The 22537-nt window shown below is 41.8% G+C and overlaps 1 protein-coding gene across 2 annotated transcripts in view; it reads left to right on the top strand.

Annotated features, from left to right (window-relative positions):
* Window positions 1-22537, top strand: part of ARHGAP28 (Rho GTPase activating protein 28) — an 84915-nt gene that overhangs the window by 24521 nt on the left and 37857 nt on the right. For both annotated transcript variants that reach the window (XM_074576691.1, XM_074576690.1), the window contains exon 2: window positions 20208-20410. In XM_074576691.1, the coding sequence (XP_074432792.1) occupies window positions 20242-20410 (169 nt within the window). In that variant the 5' untranslated portion in view covers window positions 20208-20241. The remainder of the gene's footprint in view (window positions 1-20207; window positions 20411-22537) is intronic.

Genomic DNA, 22537 nt, shown 5'->3' with positions numbered 1-22537 from the left:
CATGAAACCACACGTGTCAGTATTTATCGGTTGTATGACATTCAGTATATCTGGTGAAATATTTCATCATTATGTCTCATATACAGAATTAGTACAGAGCTACTTTCGTACAAACCATGAAACAGAACACTCAAATAAGAATAAAGACACCAGCGCAGGCAGATCTCTGTGTCATGTTTTGGTGGGCCACCTGTGTATACGAGTTCACCACTGTTTATTTTTTGTAGGACAGCTGTGATTAGGGCTCACCATCGTGCTGGTCCAGAAAGAATGAGGGCAAAAAAACATGTTTAAACATATTTATGTAGTTTTATGTCAAGACTTTTAACCTAAAGGTTTGTTTAAATTGTAGTTAAAGAAAATACTGTATTTTGGAGGTAAAATACATTAAGCACAAGGACGCTGCAGGGAGAGGGTCACAGTTCCCTTAATTTTAAGTGTACCTAATGCCCAGTGAGCACTTATCCACTTCTAGCATTTAACAGCTCTTTGGCAAGTCCCTCACTGCCCTCTCCGCACAAGAGACATCTCATCCATAGGTGAGCTGAATTACTCTTTGGAGGTGACTTTCTTTCCACTGGCTGTGATCAGGAGCCTGCAGCAAGCAGGGCCCTAACTCACACACCCTGCTTCCAACACCTAGTGTTAGGCGAGAGGATCCAGCACTTATTGAAACACAGGGAGTGTTTTAATTACCGAGAGCAGACAGAGGGAAGACATGAAGTGCTGCAAAAGCCAGTCTCCGCTTCCTCTCCTCCCTCGCCGACTGCGTTTTTCTGCGTTGCACACGCAGTGAGCTGCAAAGGACTTGGGTTGCAAACAGGAACCCGCCTTCATGTTTACCAAATACAGCCAAATCTCACCTTAATTCCTTGGAAAACCTAAGTCACTGATACTGAGGCATGTTTAAATTCCAAGAGAGGCCAACTTTGGAAAAAGGCAATCCTAAACCCATATCTATCTGACTGCTCGGACAAAGCCTAGAATTCGGTAAAAAATTATTTTATTTACTTCATACAGCAACAGCTCAAGGAGAGTAATAGTGAGAGGGAGAAACAGGGAGAAAACATCCTTGAAGGAAGCAGGGAGCGCAGTCTGGTGACCATTCGGCCAGGAGGTTGCCTCTGAAGGCCTGCAGGAGGTAACACTATAGAGGTATTTAGTCGGGATGATATGGACTAGCATGACTATCGTTTCATGCAAAGCAGCAGTAGCTGCCACCAACACCAGCTGGATTTGTAGCATGAACAGCGCCACAGTCCACTTCCAAATTTCTGAGCCAGTCTCTTCCTTGCAGTTTATCCTTTCAAGTGTAACCTACCAATCCTTAAAGAGACCTACAGATAGTGGTAAATGACCGGAAGTTTTCGAAATTTTCAAGGATTTATGTAATCCTAAAAGTTCACCAGAAGAAACAGAAAGGTGACGTTAAGTTCAGTTTAAAACACAAAGCAAATTTAACTTCACGATGAACTGTAAAACCAAACCACTTCTGGTTTTCCTCTTTTCTGCCCCCTTAGGAAATCTGTGTCTGATTCAGGAAGTCCTTTCCCTTCTCTTTTCTTTGTTTCAGCCTTTTTTTTTTTTTTTCTTTCTCTGATTAAATAACAGGCTTTCTTTTCCCGTTACTCTGCTGAAGGGCTTTAGCCATGTCTTTGGAGGAAGTGAAGGATATCAAAAAGCTTATAACCAGAAAGCCAGCTTTTCCTCCTGTATTTTGCACTGGAGGAATGATGACAGGAATGCTGTAAATTTGACAGACCAGTTAAAGCATTTCAATGGATAAACAAAGGTTTGGTGGAGGGAGTAAAGTTTGATCATCGCATATGCTTTCCATGCTTAAGAGTTATTTCTTAGGGCTCCTTTGATGGCACTAACAGCCTGTGGTAGGGAACTTTTTGCACAGTGTGTCTCCTCAGCCCTCCAGCTGCAGCTTAAAATCATCCCCAAATTTCAAGACTTTATCTGCCCTGTGGCCAAAACCCAATTGTAGGCCACTGTTCATACGAAACCTGGTGCATGCTTTTGTCAGCATTCATCTGGGCCTCCCACTGATTGTCCCACTGTAGGAAAAGCAAGAAAGGCTTCCCCATAAATATTTGATTCCTTAACAGCTGTACTCTGGCTCGCTTCTCCTTCCTCACTGGCATTGCGCACTACGCTTCTGCTCCGGGTGGAGCAGCCATCTCCGTGCAGAGAGAGCTCCTCATTAATTTGCATCTGGCCATTTACGATTTTTTTTTTTTGCGTTATGCTAATGGTAGTGTCTCATATCCCTTTAGCAGAAAACACATAAATTGACTCTGCCTTTTTCTGAGCCACCCCACAGGGACTGTCCTGTATTACAGCGCAGCTTAGTGCTGATTACTTTTTTATTTCTCCTCTTAGGAAATGGATAAAGGGTTTAAGTTCTGACACAAACAGGAAAACACAGTAAGAGGATTTATCCTGGAGGCATCTACTCTTTAAATAGTGGTGGAGCAGTGTCAGTCTGTTTCCCACAAGGGCCAGAAGCTCCACTGCTCTTTGTTCCCGCAGCCCTTGTATGACTAGAGGCAGAATACCCTATCACAGGCTGTCAGATAGCTCCCAGAATATGCGACTTGGTGATCATAGGCTGAGGAGGGACTCACTGCCACTAGGAGCATGAAGAAGTTGGGTTTCAGAAGGACTCTGCTCTGCTCCTTTAAGGATAACACCAAGGCTTTATTCTGCTCCGAGGTAAGACTTGCAGAATTTACTAAATCAGTAACTTCTCAGCCTCCCAGACCCTGTTCCCTCCCTCTTGTTTTCTTAAACGAGGAGTGACAGGAGGGGGAGCAAGCTGTCAGAGTTATCACTAGTGGAATTTTCCAGCTTTACCAGGCAGGAAAGGGGGGGGGACAAAAAAAGAAAAAAAATCCACTGTAGAAAAACAACTGGACACAGCGCAAGCGAAAGCAACTACTGGATGGGCATATGCATGCTTTGCATTGACTCAAGCTGTATGAAAATACTTCTCAGGAATCTATTAACATAATATGGTTCTATTAACATAATAAGGTTTTATTAAAAAGGTGTGCTTCTGGAAAATTATACTGTTATAATACAATTTTTTTTCTCACCCTTTATTCTGTTTAAAAATGTGTTCTGCTGGAATAATGCTCCAGAGGGAGTAGAATCTTTACTACAAATTGGATTAATCACAGTTTTTCCCATTTGCGCTTTCATTTGATTTGGGGTCAGAAATTTGCCTTTTTCAACTTTTGCCTTCTGATGTCATATAGATGTCTATGATAATTATGTGTATTTCAGCTCATTGTCATGACCAGACTCTAACTTGCATGTGTAGAGCTTTATACAAACCTAGCTGTAAGGAAAGAAGAAACTTACGACTGATAACATTCCACGGGAGGAAAGCCAGGTCTGACAATTTAAGTGATGCGTTCATACAGATTACATGGCTAAATGAGCTAACGTGCTTCTACATTCATGAATACATTATCCTAATCCACATTTTTCAAACTGTGTGCAAATCTTGCTTGGTTCTGTACACTTGGCAGGCAGGGATTTGCAGGTAGTACAGGCTTTTCCTAATGGCTACTTTCAGTTTGAAGGTGCTTATGTCTGGTAACCAGGGAAAAATCGAGGGCATCAGGGGACTGGTGGTGAAAAGCAGCTAAAACTGTTTACCTAGAAAACTGTAGAAATTCAAGGGAGCTGGAAACTAGGACTTGTCCACATTCTTTTGAGGAAACGGGAAGCTTGCTTATGTTGTCTAAATAAATGCAAACGATAGACCATCAATCCAGCCCTCATGGCCAGGCTCTCTAATCCCTCAATGAGGGATTCTAGGAGACTTCTTACCCGCTGGCTGGCATGACGCTCACAGCTCTGCACCTCCAGAGCAAACATCAGGAGTGTTTGAGGTGTTTCTTTTAGCAGTTCTTGCTCCATGGCAGCTTGCACACACTGAAATGGCCAGCTCAACCTTTACGGTTCCAAAGTCCCCCTGCAGCAAAATATCATGAGCTGGGGTCATGACCATCAGCAGAAATAATACTCCTTGCCTTGGGGAAAACTTCTCAAGCATTTCTTCCCCTGTTATTCCCTCTGTAGGGGCAGCATGAGGCCTATACTGGGGATCAAAGGGAAGTCTGAAATGGCATCAAATGCTGCAGAGTAGCCCAGTATGATGATCACGGTCCAGTATCATGAGTACTTAATAGATTTTAATTGACTTTGATCAGAATGAAAGAGCGAGTGCTTTCTTTTTCCCTTGTCAAACATGAAGACTCACTGAAAGGAAATCCAGGCAGCTAACATCCCTGGAGATCTGACTTTTGCTACCTAGATTCTTGAATGATTTGTTTAGAAAAGAGAATCAAATCAGCAGGATTATTGTGAAATTTCTACTGGACAGTTATACTCCTGGCACTAATAGAGTTTCTTCAGCAAATACAGTGACATTATGAGTCCCAGCAGTGTTCTGTCAGGATGGAAGATATGGTTTACTGGCATAGATGATTGTCCAAACTGTTTTTTTGTGATTTTGTGACTCCTTTTTCATACGAATGGAAGAATTCTGAGGGATGTCCCATCCCTCATTTTGCTCCTGTTTTGTTCTCAGTGGAGGTCATCCTGTCCATGCAAGGAAAAGGCAGCTCACTCTTGGGTGTTAGGGCATTTTCAGGCACGGCTTTGCAGTGCAATTGCAAAGTGATTCCTAATTCAGAAAGTCTCCGTGAGACACAGAAATGTAGATGTTTCTAGATAGATAGAAATAATCTGCTGTTAAAGCTATTTTAAGATAATGACCAAATTCTGATGAAAATTAACCTAGCGACTCTAAGCACCATTGTGTTTTGTTCAACTCTCCTAATTACTTTTTATTAGAAAGTCTCTTCAAATGCATTATTTTGGAAAACCTTAGGTGGTGAGCTGTGCATTAGTGATCGTAATGATATAGCTGCCTCTTAATTTGTCAGGTCTTTCTTCCACCCAAATGATTCCAACTACTTTGAATAAAGTCTATTCCATTTTTATCTTGAATTATGCTTCCATTAAGCAACCAATTAATGTTGATCCCCTGGTTCATGCCGTACAAACCATTCCATTTTATGTGTTATCTAGAATTTTTCACAAAGGCTTTTAGGAGATTATTAAAATATTCCCTCCCATTGTTCCCATTGTTGCTATGTATTCATACATAAATTTATATGCGAGTATGAATCCGTATATATATTGTGATCTTCCCCTTAGGATATTGTGCATGTATGTCATAAAGGAAAAGGAGATTAACGGTACAATACAGTACAAACAGGCTGACTTTATGGTGGTCTTGCAGTAATTCCTTGCCAAGCAAAAGAATAAATAACAGCTGTGTTAATCAAAGCCAAATTTAAAAGATAAGGCTTGAATTTAGGTGGTCAAAATCCCAGAAACAGAAATAAAAAAAAAAAAAAGAACTCCAAGGACAAAGGGTGTAATGGTATACAATTCTGTTGAGGGCTAATTTTCAAAAGTTTGTCTGTGACTTAAAAGCCTAAGTACCGTCTGTAAAATTGGCATTGTGTGCAGGAGCATTTACTCTCCCTGTAAGTCCATAGGGTGTATGCTTCTGAATCCTTCAGTCATTTCTGAAGATGGGAGTTAGGTGACTGCCCTCCTAAATCCCTTTTGGAAGCATAATCTGTAGTCACCTGGATGTCTGGAAAAGATACTGGTCCAAGCAGTGGCTGAATACCTACCAGGGATACCAACTCAAACCAAAGAACTAGAGGTGCAAGCATGATTATTCTTCTGTTTTACTGGAAAGCCATGTATCATCTCTGTTTTGGATTAAACTCGTGAAACTGTGTTAGCCTGTTCAAGATCCTGTGGAAGCATTTTGAATGAATCGTAACTGACGTAAATATAGCCCTTGACTGGAAATCTTCCAGAACGAGAGAGCTGCAACAGTTCAGCCAAGATGCGTTATATCAAAAGCATGGATAAGTAATTCGGTGTCCTCATGGGAAGGATAGCATTACAGCTTCACAACATTCATAAAGTGCCTGCACAGTGAAAGATCTAACACGATCATTAAAAGATGGATGAATGCCCTGTGAATATTCACCTCCTATCATGGATCATGGCTCTTATCTAGGCAGGAGTGGGAAGAGGAGCATGTACTCACAATGACAGAGGGCACAACAACAGCTTAGTCGTACTCATTTGACATAAGCATGTGAGTTTTCAGACATGATTTACTATGTTTGTATAGCAATATTAATTACTTTTTAGAGGGTATCCAGCCAAGAATATGTACAGGGCTGACAAAGCTCAGTTAGAAACTTCAGCCAAGCTCTGCAGGACTTACAGAAGATTAGCGGTTCTATTACTCACAGTGTACCATAACTTTAAGTCACGAACTAGCTCTTGTATATTTAACCCTCTTCTGTGGCAAAAATGTGTGTGATTTTAGAGACATGACTTTACCTCCCTCCGTAATTCTTATTTGACAACATGTCCACGGTCCTGTTATGATGAATTAGCTCTTGCCCTGAGAGTTAATTAAATGCTACAGGGGGTGGTTGGGGTGTTTTAGTAGTTACCAAATTATTGGTTCTGCTGTTACTATCCTCTGCGTGATGATTTGGTATCTGGGTTCAGATTCCTAACTGTGACTGAGGAGAACTCAACACAGCTTAAAGAGGCAATTCTCCGAAGTCCTCTTTCCATTGTTCCAATGAGACCTGGTGCAAACCCAGAACAGCTTAGAACAAACAATAACAAACTATTAACTGTCAAAATAGCCAAGAGCAATCCCTTCCTGTAATACATGGTGTCTACAAAATGTGCTTTAGAACTTTCTAGCATGGTTCAGGGCCATCTAGGATTTCTGCTTCACAAGAGAACATGAACGGGCATTTTGTACCTATGTTAAGATGCTTGAATCAAAGATAATATTGTCCCTCTACATCTTCTGAGCCTTGAAGACTTCCCTCTAATGTGAGCCCATTTTCCATTTTCCTCAGAGATTTCCAAGAGCTACCTCTTACTCCCCCAGCATCAATATTAAGACATTTAAACTTCCAAACCCTAGGCACAAGAGTCATTCGGCTGGCTTCAGAAGGGCTGCTTGCAGGACTCCGAATTATTCATGAGGAACTATGGACAAAGGCATCATATTTTGTAAATATTAGTGGTCTCTCTATCTCCAAGAGCTTCAGGAGCTGCAGTATATTTGGAGTTATCTTTGAAATACCTGGCATGCTGCAGCTTCCCTCAGAGTGCTTGTGGATGAAATATTTGAGATAAACCTCTAAAATAAAATAAACAGGAGGAAAAAAGGTAGTTGAAGGAAACTGGAAAGCTGCTGTGCATCATGTACTAGTATTCCCATTTCAGATGTGATTTTTCTTATTCTGTTATTTAGCTTTTTTATGGGCATTGTAAAGAAGTGTAGCCTAGTCAAACATTTACAGCCCTCGCTGTAGTTGAAGTGGTTTGGAAGCATCACTGATTTGTTTGGCTCCTTACATAGAAAGGTCATGTTTTTCACAGGCACATAATACAAACATTTGAACAAAAATTAGAAAAATACCACTTGAAATTTAGGGTGTTGCCTTGAAAGTTCTCATGAAGATGTTCCCTCTGTCTCTTTAGAGTAAGCCTAGAAATCACTTTAAGTTCACAGTAAACCTTTTGTGCCCTATTGATTGGAATTGTACAGCCAAAGTATAAGAACATGAATAGTTTTTTCCTTTCCCTCTTCATTCCTCTTTTGAAGACCTGACAATATAATCAACTAAATTTGATTTTGTGGTCTATTGATTCCTCAAAAAATGGGAATGTCTGCTCTTTGGAGACCTGTGAACTTCTAATTGGTGTTCCCTGTCTGTTGTGTTTGTCTCCATCAAATTTAAGTTTCCGTTCATCTTCAGCTCTGGTCTGTCTTTTCTCATGATTGCATCTCCTATCTTCTCACCATGACCTTCCATAGTACTGGTACTGCTACCAGTGTCATCTGGCAACTCAAGAGGTTCTTGCCAACACATTTCTGTACCTACATTATAAATTAAAATTCTCTAGACCAATCTCCAATAGGAGTCTTCTACCAGCTTTTGCTTTAAGTTCAGCTTTATGCTTACACAATTATGTTTGTAGAGTTGTTGATGTCCTGAATGGGAGAGGCTACCAAATAATATACTGTTATTTAATTTTAAAGTGAGTGAAACACCCTAAAATTTTGACCAAAAAGAAGATGAGTGGATTAGCAAGGAATTAATCACGGAATCACAGAATCACGGAATCTTCAGAGTTGGAAGGGACCTCTAGAGATCATCTAGTCCAACTCCCCTGCTAAAGCAGGATTGCCTAGAGCACATCACTCAGGGCTGCATCCAGGCGGGTCTTGAAAATCTCCAGAGAAGGGGACTCCACAACCTCCCTGGGCAGCCTGTTCCAGTGCTCTGTCACCCTCACTGTAAAGAAGTTTTTCCGTGTATTTGAACGGAACTTCCTATGTTCTAGCTTGTGCCCATTGCCCCTTGTCCTGTCACTGGGAACCATTGGAAAGAGCCTGTCTCCGTCCTCCTTAAACCCACCCTTTAGATACTTGTAAACATTAATCAGGTCCCCCCTCAACCTTCTCCAGGCTAAAGAGTCCCAGCCCTTTCAGCCTTTCCTCATAAGGGAGGTGCTCCAGTCCCATAATCATCTTGGTTGCCCTACGCTGGACTCGCTCCAGTAGTTCCCTGTCCCTCTTGAACTGGGGAGCCCAAAACTGGACACAGTACTCCAGTTGTGGCCTCACCAGTGCAGAGTAGAGGGGGAGAATGACCTCCCTCGACCTACTGGCCACAGTCTTCCCTATGCAGCCCAGGATGCCATTGGCCTTCTTGGCGGCAAGGGCACACTGCTGGCTCATGGATAATTTGCTGTCTACCAGGACCCCCAGGTCCTTCTCCTCAGAGCTGCTTCCCAGCATGTCCGCCCCTAACATATACTGGTGTTTGGCATTCTTCCTTCCCAGGTGCAGGACCCTACACTTGCTTTTGTTGAACCTCATTAGGTTCTTCTCTGCCCAGCTCTCCAGCCTGTCCAGGTCATGCTGGATGGCAGCACGGCCCTCTGGAGTGTCGGCCACCCCTCCCAGCTTGGTATCATCAGCAAACTTGCTGAGGATACACTCTGTCCCCTCATCTAGGTCATTAATGAATATATTGAACAAAATTGGTCCAAGTATTGACCCCTGAGGGACACCACTCGTTACAGGCCTCCAACTGGACTCTGTGCCGCTGATCACAACCCTCTGGGTTCTGTCACTCAGCCAGCTCTCGATCCACCTCACTGTCACCTCGTCTAGCCCATACTTCCTCAGCTTCCTAATGAGGATGTTATGGGAGACAGTGTCAAAAGCCTTGCGAAGGTCAAGGTAGATGACATCTACGGCTCTCCCCTCATACAGCCAACCCATTATAACATCATAGAAAGCTATCAGATTGGTCAGGCATGATTTGCCCTTGGTAAATCCATGCTGACCACTTCCAATAACTTCCTGTTCCTCTATGTGTTTGGAGACGACATCCAGAATGAGTCGCTCCATTACCTTCCCAGAGGTGAGACTAACCGGCCTGTAGTTCCCTGGGTCCTCCTTCTTGCCTTTTTTGAAGATTGGAGTGATGTCAGCCTTCCTCCAGTCCTCAGGCACCTCTCCTGTTCCCCATGACCTTGCAAAGACAATGGAGAGCGGTCTAGCGATAACATCTGCCAGCTCTCTCAGCACTCGCGGGTGCATCCCGTCAGGGCCCATGGATTTATGAACGTCCAGCTTGGCCAAGTGGTCTCTGACCCGGTCCTCCTCAACTAAGGGAAAATCTTCCTCTCTCCAGACCTTCCCCCTTGCCTCCAGGGTATGGGATGCGTGAGGGACGGCTTTATCAGTGAAGACCGAAGAAAAGAAGGCATTCAGTAACTCTGCCTTCTCTGTGTCTTCCACCACTAGGGCACCCGTCTCATTCATCAGTGGACCTATATTTTCCCTAGATTTCCTTTTTCTGTTGATATACTGGAAAAATCTCTTCTTGTTGTCTATAACTGCAGTGGCCAAGCTGAGCTCTGATTGAGCTTTGGCCCTTCTAATCTTCCCCCTGCATAGCTTTGTTATATCTTGATAATCCTCATAAGTTGCTAAGCCCCTTTTCCAGAGAATGTAAGCCTTCCTTTTTTTCCTGAGGTCCAGCCAAAGCTCTCTATTTAGCCAGGCTGCCCTTCTTCCCCGTCGGCTCGTCTTTCGGGACATGGGGATGGCCTTCTCCTGTGCTTCTAAGAGCACCTGCTTGAAGTATGACCAGCTTTCCTGGGCACCTTTGCTCTTCAAAACTGCCTCCCAAGGGACACTCTCAACCATGCTCCTAAACAGGCTGAAGTCTGCCCTTCGGAAATCCAAGGTGGCAGTTTTGCTGGGTCCCTGCCTCCCTTCACTAATTGTTCATTGTCTCCCTCAAAAATGTTGGTCAAAAATCTATTCTAATATAGCTTGCTTTTTAAAGTATGAAGGTGAAATATGCACTGCATTAGCAAAACTTCTATTGGCTTCCGCAGAGCCAAGAGGATTTACCTCTGTTAATATTGCCTAGCTGTCTGGGATTTTTTAGTAGTTTATTTTTTTAGAATATAAAGTACCATATTTGCTTTGACTCTGAGATTTTTGTAAATATTTAGAACTGGATGGAGAGGGAGTGTGTGACGACTTCTGATAAGGAGATATGAGAGTCAAATGCTGTTGGAGAAACATGTGGGATCACACCCATCAGCTGCAATCCCCATCCCTTGCCCCATGTGTCAGGTCCCCCTGTGCCACACTGGGATCACCTCCTCTCTGCACAGAGACCTTATCAGCTTCCCTGCTTGCTCCGCCTCTGCTCGAGGTTCTTACCCAGCCCCACAGCTCTTGCTTTCTGGAAAATGGAAGAGAAAGAGGAAGGGTTCAGAGATGGCTGCAGATGGAGGGATGGAAAGGGAGACAGAGGTAGAGATGAGGCCTCATGTTGCCTTAAGTCATACAGAATAAAGCTGCAGGCTGTTGGGGACATTGACAAGTTTCCACGTAGATGTACTTTCCATCAGCTTCCAGCTGATGCGTAACCATTTTTCTTCAGGTAAAAATAAGAACATAGTGCTTTGAGAGATTCTCCAAGATTCATCTTTATTCATTGCACATTCTTTATCTACGCTGCTTTATTAAGCAGCCTCATTAACAAAAGAACAGTCCACTCAGCAAATTTGGGACTCTTTCCAAAGTAACACATACAATCTTTACCAATGTGCTCAAGAGGCAAGAAATAGAATTATGTGCACATCTTGATTTTTATTTGGCTACAGCATTTTCCAGCAAATTCTTCATTCCTTCTGACTGATTCAGTATGCCACAAAGTACAATACACCATGGAAAATACAAGCTGAGAGTTCAGAATTGCCTGACAGACAACCCAGAGCTGCAGAGAAAAATCTAAATGGTGAGAAGTACATTTTCTCATGAAATGTTTGTGATTTGTAATAACTTCAACATTAGCAGTACCACAAAGAAGGATGTTCTGAATTTAAACATAAAGGATAAATTAAGCCAGTGGCGTTGTAACAGTTTATAATGATCTGAGAATCTGATCCAGGACTTTTATAGTGACAATCTGAAGTTGCTCCCCATTCTGTCGAAAGATTCAAGAGTGTCTTCACCACATAAGCATTTTTTTCAATAAAATAGTTTTAAAAGTTGTGTGTTGTTTAGCCTTAAAGGTTCAATGTGTTGCTTCACATTACTTCAGTCCAGTCCTGTGAATACCATTAGCACAATGTTTAAAATGTTTTCTCGTGACTTGCAGGGTAACAAATACCATTCATGACTAAAAAGTAAATGTAAATGTAAATTGGAGAGTTTACATATTCAAGTTTTGTAGCTCAACCATTGCCTTCCATATACATTAAAACACATTTAAGGGAGACCCCAATAACTAACGAAAATAGGTACTGCTTTTTTGCTTAGATCCTGAAGCCTTTGGCAAAAATGTAATGGGTGGAGTGGTGACATTAACTTAAAAGGGTGCATTAATTATAGGAAGGGAGAAAGTAGCAGCTGGAGTTCACTTAAGACTAAGCACAAAGAAAACTTCAAAGACTTTTGCATGACTTCCAGCTCCTGATTAGTTTATGTGTTCACTCTCTAGAAGTATCTGCCTCCCTTCGTTGGTTATGTCAGGAGCTTAAAGAGCTTACACTCGCAATGTATATAGTTGCCATTAGATGCCTTCCAGTAGACAGTATGGTCCAGTTCTTTCTGCTATTACCTGAATTCAACCAAAACGAATGAACTTGTCTTCAGAGAGAGAAAGTCCTATAAATACTGTGAGCTCCTTAATGATAATACTCGTGCCGTTTGAAAGGATACTCCTTTAGAATGATCTAAAATAAAAAGAAGTACATATCCTTCCACAATTGCCATATAAATGCAGGCAATTTAGAAGCTGTACTGAAAGCTATAGAAAGTTTGACCCCTTACATTTCAGTGTTTCATCGTGCCTGATGATTATTTTAATATTCCTATTTCTTTAGAAAATCTACTTTGTGCTTCTAGAGCCAAAAATCTTTTAACACTGTCCAGTTTACATCCCCTATGGATTTTACTTGCTTTGCTTCTTTGCTTGTTGAATGATTTAAGCCTCATCGGAGCTCTCGAACCTGTGCATTTCCTGCAGTTTTAACTGTATCCTGTTGTGCTATAAATAATGAGTCTGGCTAAGAGTGAGTTGCTGGCAAAGGCTTATCAATTTTATTGTGAGAGAAGATTCTGGATTAGCCTGCACATTACTCTCCTCCTCCCATCCTCCTTGGTACTTGTAGCTGCACACACATGCATGCATAGTGACTTGACATACTCCAGTTGGCTTGAGATGATGCTATCCCCAGGGAGTGCTTACAGGGCTGTTGCTTACCTTAGAAGTGACGCTGCCAGAGCAGTAGCAAGCAAAAGAGAAATACAGCTTTTCTACTACCTTTTGTGAGAGCTTCCTCACTACAACAGATAGCTCTCTGAGGAGGGACGAGGTGAATGCAGTGAACAGCATTAAACTTCATGCAGTACCAGAGTTTAGACAGGATCTAGTGCATTTGTGTTTCCCCTGCTCCTTTTTATTCATGTGACTCTGCTTCATCTTTGCTTGCTACTTTGGGTAAGACACTCGGTAGCTGTTTGTGCCAAGCTGTGGAATGATGTGTGTCTGTCTCATGCTTACTGTGTGGCTTAACTGAGTAATTCATGCCAAGGCCTGGTAAAGTTATAATAGTAAACCTAAGGCTGCCATACATCTTGATTTCAAATTCAGTCCAGGTGGAATTTGAAGGGTTTGTCTTGGATTTTGGGGTGCTCAGCTAGCTGGTGACCTCGGTGGGTGAGTACCAGACAGCTGGAATTTTTGGAGGCACCTACTCAGCATGAGTGGATAAATTGTACCATGCACACAGAGTGAGCCCAATGCTCCTGGAGGCCTTCATCAGCTCTGAGGCATATGTACAGTGAACTGTTGCATCCAGTGGGTTCCATGCTCAGACACAAATCATTTGTACTGTACATGCATAATAGATCAGACATTTCCTGGAAGCACGGGATTTCCTAAGCCTACGGTACATGGCCCACGTGCCAATTTTTCTTCCTGGAAAACCTTGGTCTGCCCTAGATACGTGGATTTGTTTCATATCAATGCAATTGGACCAAAGCAAGCACCAACACAACAGAAGAATTTGTCACCCCTAACAATGAAAGTGTGTTGGAAATATTTAAGATGTTTAAACTGCTTGCTCAAAACCAGCTTTTGCCTGCTGTCAGACATGTCTAGATGCTTTGTATCTTTCCCATACCCATTGAAAATTACTTCTAACATACTCTGCCATTATCTGCTCATGTCCTTAAGTCTTCAGCATTCAAAACTAGCTTATCCTCCTGCCTCTTAATCTATACAAAAAGAATTTTCCAATTCACTTGAAACAAAAATGGTTAACAGAATGTACTCTTGTTAGTGTTCATCATTTGGGAATCCCTGCTGCCCTTTAGGAACAGCCTTGTTAGAAGAATGAAGACAAAATAGAGTCCCTTTCAGATTTTGACAGACGCATTGAGGCCATGTAGTGCACTGTCTCCGTCGCATCAGGCCGGCGCTGAAGTGATGTGATTACCAGTGTGGAGGAGAGGTCTGGGTCATGTCCCCAAAGGTCATCGTTGCCAGCAGGCAATACCTAGAGAGTATATTCCCTGCACTCCTCTAGCTCAAAGGGTCTGATTGTGAAAGCCCTCACATTGAAACGCACAAACAGAGAGAGATTCTTCTGAAATCTCCATGCTCAGCCACAGAGAGGTCACAATGCGGCCCTTGTTCCAGACAGGGGACTTCCGTACTGCTTATGAAGAAGTTGCGTAAGAGAGAGTTGAAGAACCCAAGGTGAAATGCATTTTTGAAGCTGGCAGGTAACACTGGCGAGAACTCTACAGCTGAATCTCCTAACTCCTGTCAGCACCTGGATGACTTGTAGATGAGTTATAAATAAATAATGAAACTCTTAATTCCTTTAAATCTTTTAAGTGTTTTCTCTTTTAAGTCTTTAAATCTTAAGACTCATTAAACAAGTCCTTTTTGGTCCAAAAAATGTTTGTGGAGACAGAAAAGCATCTTTAGAAGTAAAATTAATAGTTGACAGAAGCAAATTTTGTAGAAAGTTTTGTAGAATACAAAGTCATGCAAAGTACTGAATTCCTGTGTTTTCAAGTCCAGCTGATACAGTGATAACTCAGCTTATTTTCAAACCTGGCTTTGTATCAAAGAGCAATGAGTTTCATATGATTTTGGAGTTCTGCTAGGCAACAGGATGGGAAAATGATTAATGAAATAAAATCCTGTTCTGCTTCTCACTCAAATACTCTGTTACAAGGGAGGCTGGGTGACACCTCCATGAAATCAATGAACGTGATAGGTTAAATATTTGCTATGCTAGACGTTAGAGAAAGAAGGGAAAATTTTAGGATTCACTGTCTACAACTTGGCTAACATCTGCAAAATAATCAGAAACAGAAGCATGCATATGGAATTGGGGGGGATATTGTCTGAGGTATGTCCCTCTCTGTGAGCAGAAGCCACCAAGCATGGAAAGAAGGAAACAAGCAGGCAGCAAACAGTGCTAGAACGGGGTCGCCAGGAAGGAACCAGAGGACAAGAGATTTGGGGCAAGAGTGAACTGTACCATGGACTGTGCACAAAGATACTATTTCCAGTCACTGGCCTCTTCCTTTGCTTAGATTTTGAATATATTTTATTTTTAAAAAAAAGAAATAAGTGATTGGCATGAGTGATTTCTAACATTTCAGAAAAGAGAAAAATATAGCTCTTTTTCCCTGTCAGTGCAAGCTACCATCCCCTTTTTTACATTTGGGAAGAGCTGAGCAAAGAAAAGGTAATTATTTTTTATCAGAAGCTGGTGAATAGTTATGACAAACTGAAGAATAGAAAGATCAGGGTACAGGAAACAACACTGTAGTCTGACACTGTTGTGTTTTTCAGGCGCTACTGACTTCACTGGATTAAGTGGCTATACTGATAGAATGATTGCACAATGAAAAGGTGGATCTTTCAGTCCTAAAATGACCAGGAAAATCTGCTCCTTCTATAGTCCTATAAATGTGACTAATTGTGGTGAAGCAGGTTCAGGACCCGCCGAATGAAATGAAGCGTAATGACCCACAAGAATAAGATGTGCTGTCTCTCTGTGTAAACAAGGATTAAATGGTGGGTTTAACTACAAGATGGCTTTATTGCTCCAGTTTGTTTTATGGATTCTTTACCCCCCATTACTTAATTAAACTGAAAACACAAGCCTGGCTTTATCATTAGTCAGCCTGTGAGCAATCGTTAGATGTCATCAAGACAGCTCTTTGCGTGGTTTGGCAAACTTTCAGTTTGGGGTAGGATAAGAATTGGTTATTGGATTTGGCTTGGCTATCCTGCAATCGATATTTGCTATCAGATCCTGAACATCACACTTCTGCACAATATACAGAACATAAAATATAGGTTCTGGGACCGGTTTGCTATTGCATTTCATCAGTGTTATAAACACAGATCAGGGCAAAACCAGAGTCACACACAGTTGAATCAGCCTCCTTGTGCCCCATGGAAATACCCTGCTTCTTTGCAAAAGTCTTTCCACAGAAAGCTTTCTACGTGATATCATCATGTTTCTCCTTACTGGCACTCTTTAACCCTTTCTCCTGTGACCAATATCCAGTAATAGCGGTGCTCTTTGATAACATTGGCCATTCCAGTATATTTTCCCTCTTTTTTTCTTTCCTTTTTCAAGGGTTTGGGTCTGTGTCTGTGTAGCTTTTTTTTCTTTTTAATTCCACCTTGAAAACAATTTCAGCTCGTTCAGTAAAGCCATTGTAATTTTTGCTTGGTGCTTTAAGTTTCGTCCTTCTCTCCCAGCATTTTCCACCTAGGAAGCCAGGATCTGAGATCCCTCCTGTGTTTAATTTAGTCAGCCTTACAGATTAGCTCACCACTGCTTGGGTGTGTGACGGAGCAAATGAAACTGAGCCTGAACTTCATGATTGCTACTTACCTAACAAGACTGGCTTTCAAATCTTCTGTAAGAGCAACAGATTAGGCTCAGTGAAAAAATTTATTCTTGTAAAGTTCTCTACAGACACTGAGAAAAAGAGTCAGAAAAATGAGCCAGAAATCCCTGAGGGTGAAAAAGGTATTGGGAACACAGGTTTTCTGCTAGGAGAGTTCCCAGGTGAGAGGCAACCTGGTCTTGTTGAGATGAGACAGGATGGCATCTTGCTGAGTCAGTGCTCATTGAGCGTCCTTCAAGAATGAATTAAAAGTGGTGAAGAATATGCTTTGCTTCCTCAGTAGGATCTTTTTTTTTTTTTTTTTTTTTCCTGAAGCTGTTTTGAGCAGCTTTGGCTCAAGGAAATGGAGACAACTGCCATTATCACATAAAAGGAAGACCACTTCCTCCAGGACAAAAGCCACAGGTATATGGGTCAAAAACAGCAGCTGGAGGTCTTTTCAAGAGCATGAGCTTTTAATAGGCAGACTCAGAATAATTGCAGAAGGTTTGTACCAGACCACCTGGCAGTAAGCTTCAACTGTTTACCAATAAGGATAAAGCACCTCTGCCTAACCTTTCTTGTTACAGGAATTTTACACAGCTTGATTTAATCCGAGCTGAGATAACAAGCTTCATACACGAGGTTCTCAGGAGACTTTGTTCAGCTGATTTTCCAAATAAGCTCCGTACTTTTAATTTTGTTGTAAATGCACGTTAATTACCCAGGAACCTTAGACATGTGTGATAAATCTGGTTGTCGCAGTGGTTGTTGCCATGCTACGTGGTCTGTTTTGCATTTAGCTTTTTGGTATGGTAAAATTACAAAATAGCATACTCGCTGTGGGGAGAAGAGAAACAACCCACCAAGCCTCTTTCTTCCTAATATGGTGAAATAAAAAGCCTTGGTTTGAGCTAGCTGAAGTGCTGATGGAGTCAAAGAGCAAGGATCAGTCTGGTGTGGTGTGTGAAGAACACAAGGGTCATGGTCAAGATTCACACTGGGAGGGCAGGAAATGTTTAAATTCCCTGACCATGACTAAAAGATGGGAGCCAGCGATGCTATCAGGGAAAAAAAAGCCCTCTTCTCATCCCAGCACGTGTTTGATTCCAGACTGGCGAAAGCATTCCTTCTTGCGATCGCTGGCCTGGGAGCTCTGGGCTGTGCTATATAGCAGATGTAGGGATTTATTTTTCACAAAGGTTTGTACTAAGCAGGGATGTGAATTGCTCCGTTGGCAGCAGCGTTGGGGGGCTCAGGCAGAGCCCTGGGCCACAGAGGAGGCCAGGGTGGGAGATGAGCCCCCCCGGCACCAGGCCTTGGCCTCTCTCTCTGCTTGTACAGCGCCCGGTGAAAAGGGGCCCCAAACGCTGTTAGAGTGCCAGGAAGTTTTGCCTTTTTCCTTATTTGTGCTCACTATCACCTTTTAAACAAAAGAGCAGTAAGCCTTTCACAGCAGTAAGCCGCTGGCTGGCGGGAGCTGTTTCCCCCGTCCCCACCAGCTCCCGACTGAAGAGGTGGGTTTTTAATGGCGGCTCCTCAGGCGTTGTGCTTCTGCCGGTTACAATCGCTGCCTGGGGATGCTTGCTACGGTATTAATTCATGATACTTAAGTCCTGTGAGACTTGCAGGGAAGAAAGATAGGTGAAAACCAGAGGCCGCCACTTCCAGGTTCATAATTACAGTAACTGCGCTTTATCAGGTACCCCAGTCATCTGAGGCTTTGCAAACACAAGCCGACTGAAAAGCTTGGCTCTCGCCAGAGGGAGAGCTACATGGAAAGCGCTCGAACAGCTTTAACCACACTTGTGTCACAAGTTCCTCTCAGATTTGGTGACTGTGGCTTGTTCTAATTAAAAGAGTAACAGTTTTCAGTGCTATGTTTAAAAGCAATCATTTGCTGTTTATGAGGGAAAAAAGGGTAGAAACACTGAAGACAGATAGCACTTCTCTTCTTGGAGGACACGTGTCTCCGCAGCACCAGAGTACATTGTCTTCTGCTGAAACGTTGCCGCCCGTCAGAAAGCTTTGCTTCCCAGCGTCTGACCATGAGGACGCATGGGCAGGTTTGGCAGCTGAAGCGTCTGTACAACACCTCCCTGTGTTCAAAAAGGCGCAAAGGCCCGAGCTTTGCCCTTTTAAAACACTGGTAATATCCACAGCTGGGTTTGTTGTGCTCTGTCGCTTCCACCACAGCCCCCCCGCCCCTCCCCAACCTGGGGCTCAGACCTAACCCAGAAGGAATCGCCTGGGACCACCCAGATGAAGCGAGGAGGCTCCAGGAGGCTTAGGGAAGCAGCCAGCCCCTCTCCAGCCAGGGGGGATGCAGCAGAGGCACCAGCACAAAAGGGGTAAAAACACGTCCAGTCAGCGTTGTTAAGTAATATATTGTTTATGCATCCATTACGAAAACTTTGACAAGGAGGGAAATACTGAAAAGGAAGTATCTTTTTTTTTAGTGGAGTAAAAGTGATGTCTGTGGTTTTAAACAAAGGCTTGTTGGCAGGATGATGCCATAAAGAAAAGGAAGAGAAAGGGAAACTGCATTTGAATTAATTCAGATAAGTGAAGGCCAGAAGACCTTATGACAGAATTTTCCATTAATTCCTGTAGTCTAGCTCTCTGCTGTGATTATGTTACCTCCTGACTCCTTTGTACAAATGTTGTTGTGGTTATTATTACTGTTTACTGTAACTACTGCTAATTACACTTACAAAAGCTTCTTACAGTATTGCAATTGTAATAATGTGAAAGAACAAAGTCAGACAAGACTTTTGTGGTAGGTATTTTACAAGATTTTGTATGAACTTGTATAACTGTCTTCAGCTGTAAGAACTTACAGTGGGAAAAGACAAGAACAAAGGAGTAAGGGACAAACTTCTTTGTTTTGATTCCATCACTGTATTGAATCATGACTTGAAATTTGATTTTTAGTGAATCATAATTTTTTTTGAACCTGTGATCAAAACCTTCTGTTTGGCCTAAAACATACTATTTCATTTCTAAGACAGCTTTTGTTAAAATTTCATTTATTTTAATTTCATTTTTAAAATGGAATATTTTTAAAGGATTTTCAAATAAAAGGTAATTATTCTTCTGAATTAAAATATTTCAAGTTTTTAATTCTTTTCTGGAGCCAAGATGAGTTTGTAAAATATTTCCGAAGTTTGATTATTTTTTCCCAAACAAGTTTGCACTGAAACATTTCAGCCAGTAAGCAAAACAGAAAGGGATAGAAAGAGAAACTGAGGCACAAAGAAGTTAAAATATGTTTCCAGTGTCTCATTAGATGAGTATCCAAGTTAGTGATAGAAATTGCATCTCCTGAGTCCCCCTTTAAGGTGTAAAACACTAAAGGATATTAAAGAGATAAATTATTAGATGCAAAATAAATTTCCAGCCATAACTGTTATGAGTGACAGAAATCATGAAGACCACCAGTCTTCAGGATGGTGGTGTGTGCTTTGCTGCCAGCATCTTGTTCCCTGCTCCCTAGTACAGTCATAGTTAAAGCCCTAGTTGTGTGCTTTGTCTGTGCAGTACAAGTTAGAAAGATAGAAAGATAGAGTATTTTCATCTCTCTTTTCAGAAAGTCTCTCCCTCGTTGTCGAAGAATTAACAGGATGCTTTCCAACGACTCGGCACCTCCTCCTTCATTCAGTCGCTCCAACTCACAGGCCTCCATGGACAGCACCTCCATGGAGGACTTCTGGTGTGAAGTGGAGAGCATCAAGGAGAGCAGTGAAGATGGATCTGAAGAAGCAACGCTCTTGGAGTTCAAACCTGCTGATGGTAAGCACAAGAACACCACTTCTTCCTCACACCTTGGCTTTGCCTCGTCTCTTTAGTAATGCCTTGGTCTCCTTCCTATTGTCATCCAGTATGAGCATAAGTCTATAATCATTGTAGCTCTACTTCTGAACATTACAGTCAATGTATGAGAGACCACTGCAGAGAAAAAATAATTCAGATTTATGCACTGGGGCTGGTAATTGACTTCTGAAGCAGGTTTTTTTTGCACCACTTTTGTTTGTACTTCAGGAGGACAGAAATGGTGTAATTCATAAAAGAGAGATGCCTAAATTAAACTTCATCTCCAGCATTAAATAAAATAAACCAAAGCATATAAAAAGACCAAAAAGTTCATTTAGTGTACTGGAATTTTCAACTTTCTGGCTTTTGGTAGGATATAATGCAGAAGTTATGAAAGTCTTGAAGTTGTTTTTTAGTTAGATATCATTTGCTGCTATCAGAAATTTGATAATTGGTTGTTTGGCTGAGATTGTCCCACTTAGATATAACTCAAGGAGAGATTAGAGATAAGTCTGAATACATGGATGCCTACATCATTCAGACTCCCCACTTGTCAAAATCCATTCATCACTTACACAAATTATGCTGAAGGTATTACTACCTCATTCTGTTACCTTAACATTTCCCCTTCTCATTTTTCATAATGTTTTTGGAAAAACATGTAATAGTCTGCACTAGCTTGTTGCAATGCAGCTTTGTATTAGATGATTTGATAACATCTAGAACAGCAGTTCTCATTTTTTTACAGTTATGACCCCACTTACAAATGCATTATATTGTGCAACACAAAATATCAGGTGTTACTATAGGATGAAACCAAATTTTTTTGAGGTCATGACCCACTGATAACTGCTGCAACCGTTCAGTGAATCATGGCCACTAGACTGGTAACTACCGATCTAGGGATAGATTTTGAAACAATGGTGTGTTCTTTCTATACAATTATTAACACAAGTGACAATGTATTTTTCTTACCTTGACGTGCAATGGGATGTCATTAATTCTGCTACCAGGAAGACGGGTAGAAGGGGGGAAAGGGTGCTACTTTATTAAGCAACCAAATATGTAACCAGTTATGATAAGCATCCCACAGAGAGGTATCTAGCTCCAACCATGTACCATTTCCTTGGGGAACACCTCCCACTCACTAGTTCCAGGTAGGGGTCTCCTGGAAGCAAAAGGAGATGACCTCCATTCACCAGAAATCTCGGTCTGCTATGAGGGTTATGGTCTGGCAGCTTAAATCCAAACTGCACTGCTTTGTGCTGGCTTGTGGTCTCAAATAAAAATAAAACAAGGTGTAACACTGAAACTTTATGGTTATTGCTATGGGAAGGCAGAAAAGCAATCTGCCTCAATCAGCTTGACCTTATTGGGAAAATTCCTGTCTGATCACGCCCTCTACCTTGGAGACTCCAGAAAGAAATTGTGAACCTCTCGGTGTCTCCGTCATGCAATTGTCAGTGTGAACTGGGTGTCCCTGACTTGTCAGCATGGTCAGGGGAATGTCACATATCTGTGACAGATAAGTTAGTAGGACAAGGCAATACAGGAGCCCATTTGCCATGTTCTCAGAAACTTTTCCATCAGTTTCATCACTGCTGAGCTAAATCTTCACAACAGTGCAAATTCTGCTGCTGTCCCATGTTACCTTTTGTCTGATTTCATCTCATTACATTGCATTGATTTTTTTCCCCTCTGTCCTGAATTAAAAATGAGACTGCAAGGTAAAATGCAATACATCTCCACACTTAATTTATCTTCATACTGTTGTTTTAAACACATATATATTGCATACATTCACACACAACCAGACAGTGCTTGTTCTAGTTATTAACTTCAGGAATATATTCAGTCTGGGATTATAAAGCTTGGAAATAACACTGGAATCTTGGAAGTAATTACAAATCTTGGAAATAATAGCTTCTATTAAGCTCCTAGTAGGATAATACTCCTTGCTGAGGATCAAAACACTGAAAATCAATGTAGAAGTCCTCAGGGCAAAATTAAAACAAATATTCATCACCTTTTTGAGTTGCCTTTGACAGGAAGAGGTGCAGAATCCATAAGAAGGAAGCCAAAGGGTGATAGCGGCCAGGCACAACT

This window comes from Larus michahellis, chromosome 2 (assembly GCF_964199755.1).
Source record: "Larus michahellis chromosome 2, bLarMic1.1, whole genome shotgun sequence".
In the NCBI taxonomy this organism is placed as follows: domain Eukaryota; kingdom Metazoa; phylum Chordata; class Aves; order Charadriiformes; family Laridae; genus Larus; species Larus michahellis.
This window is presented reverse-complemented; position numbering and strand designations above follow the sequence as displayed.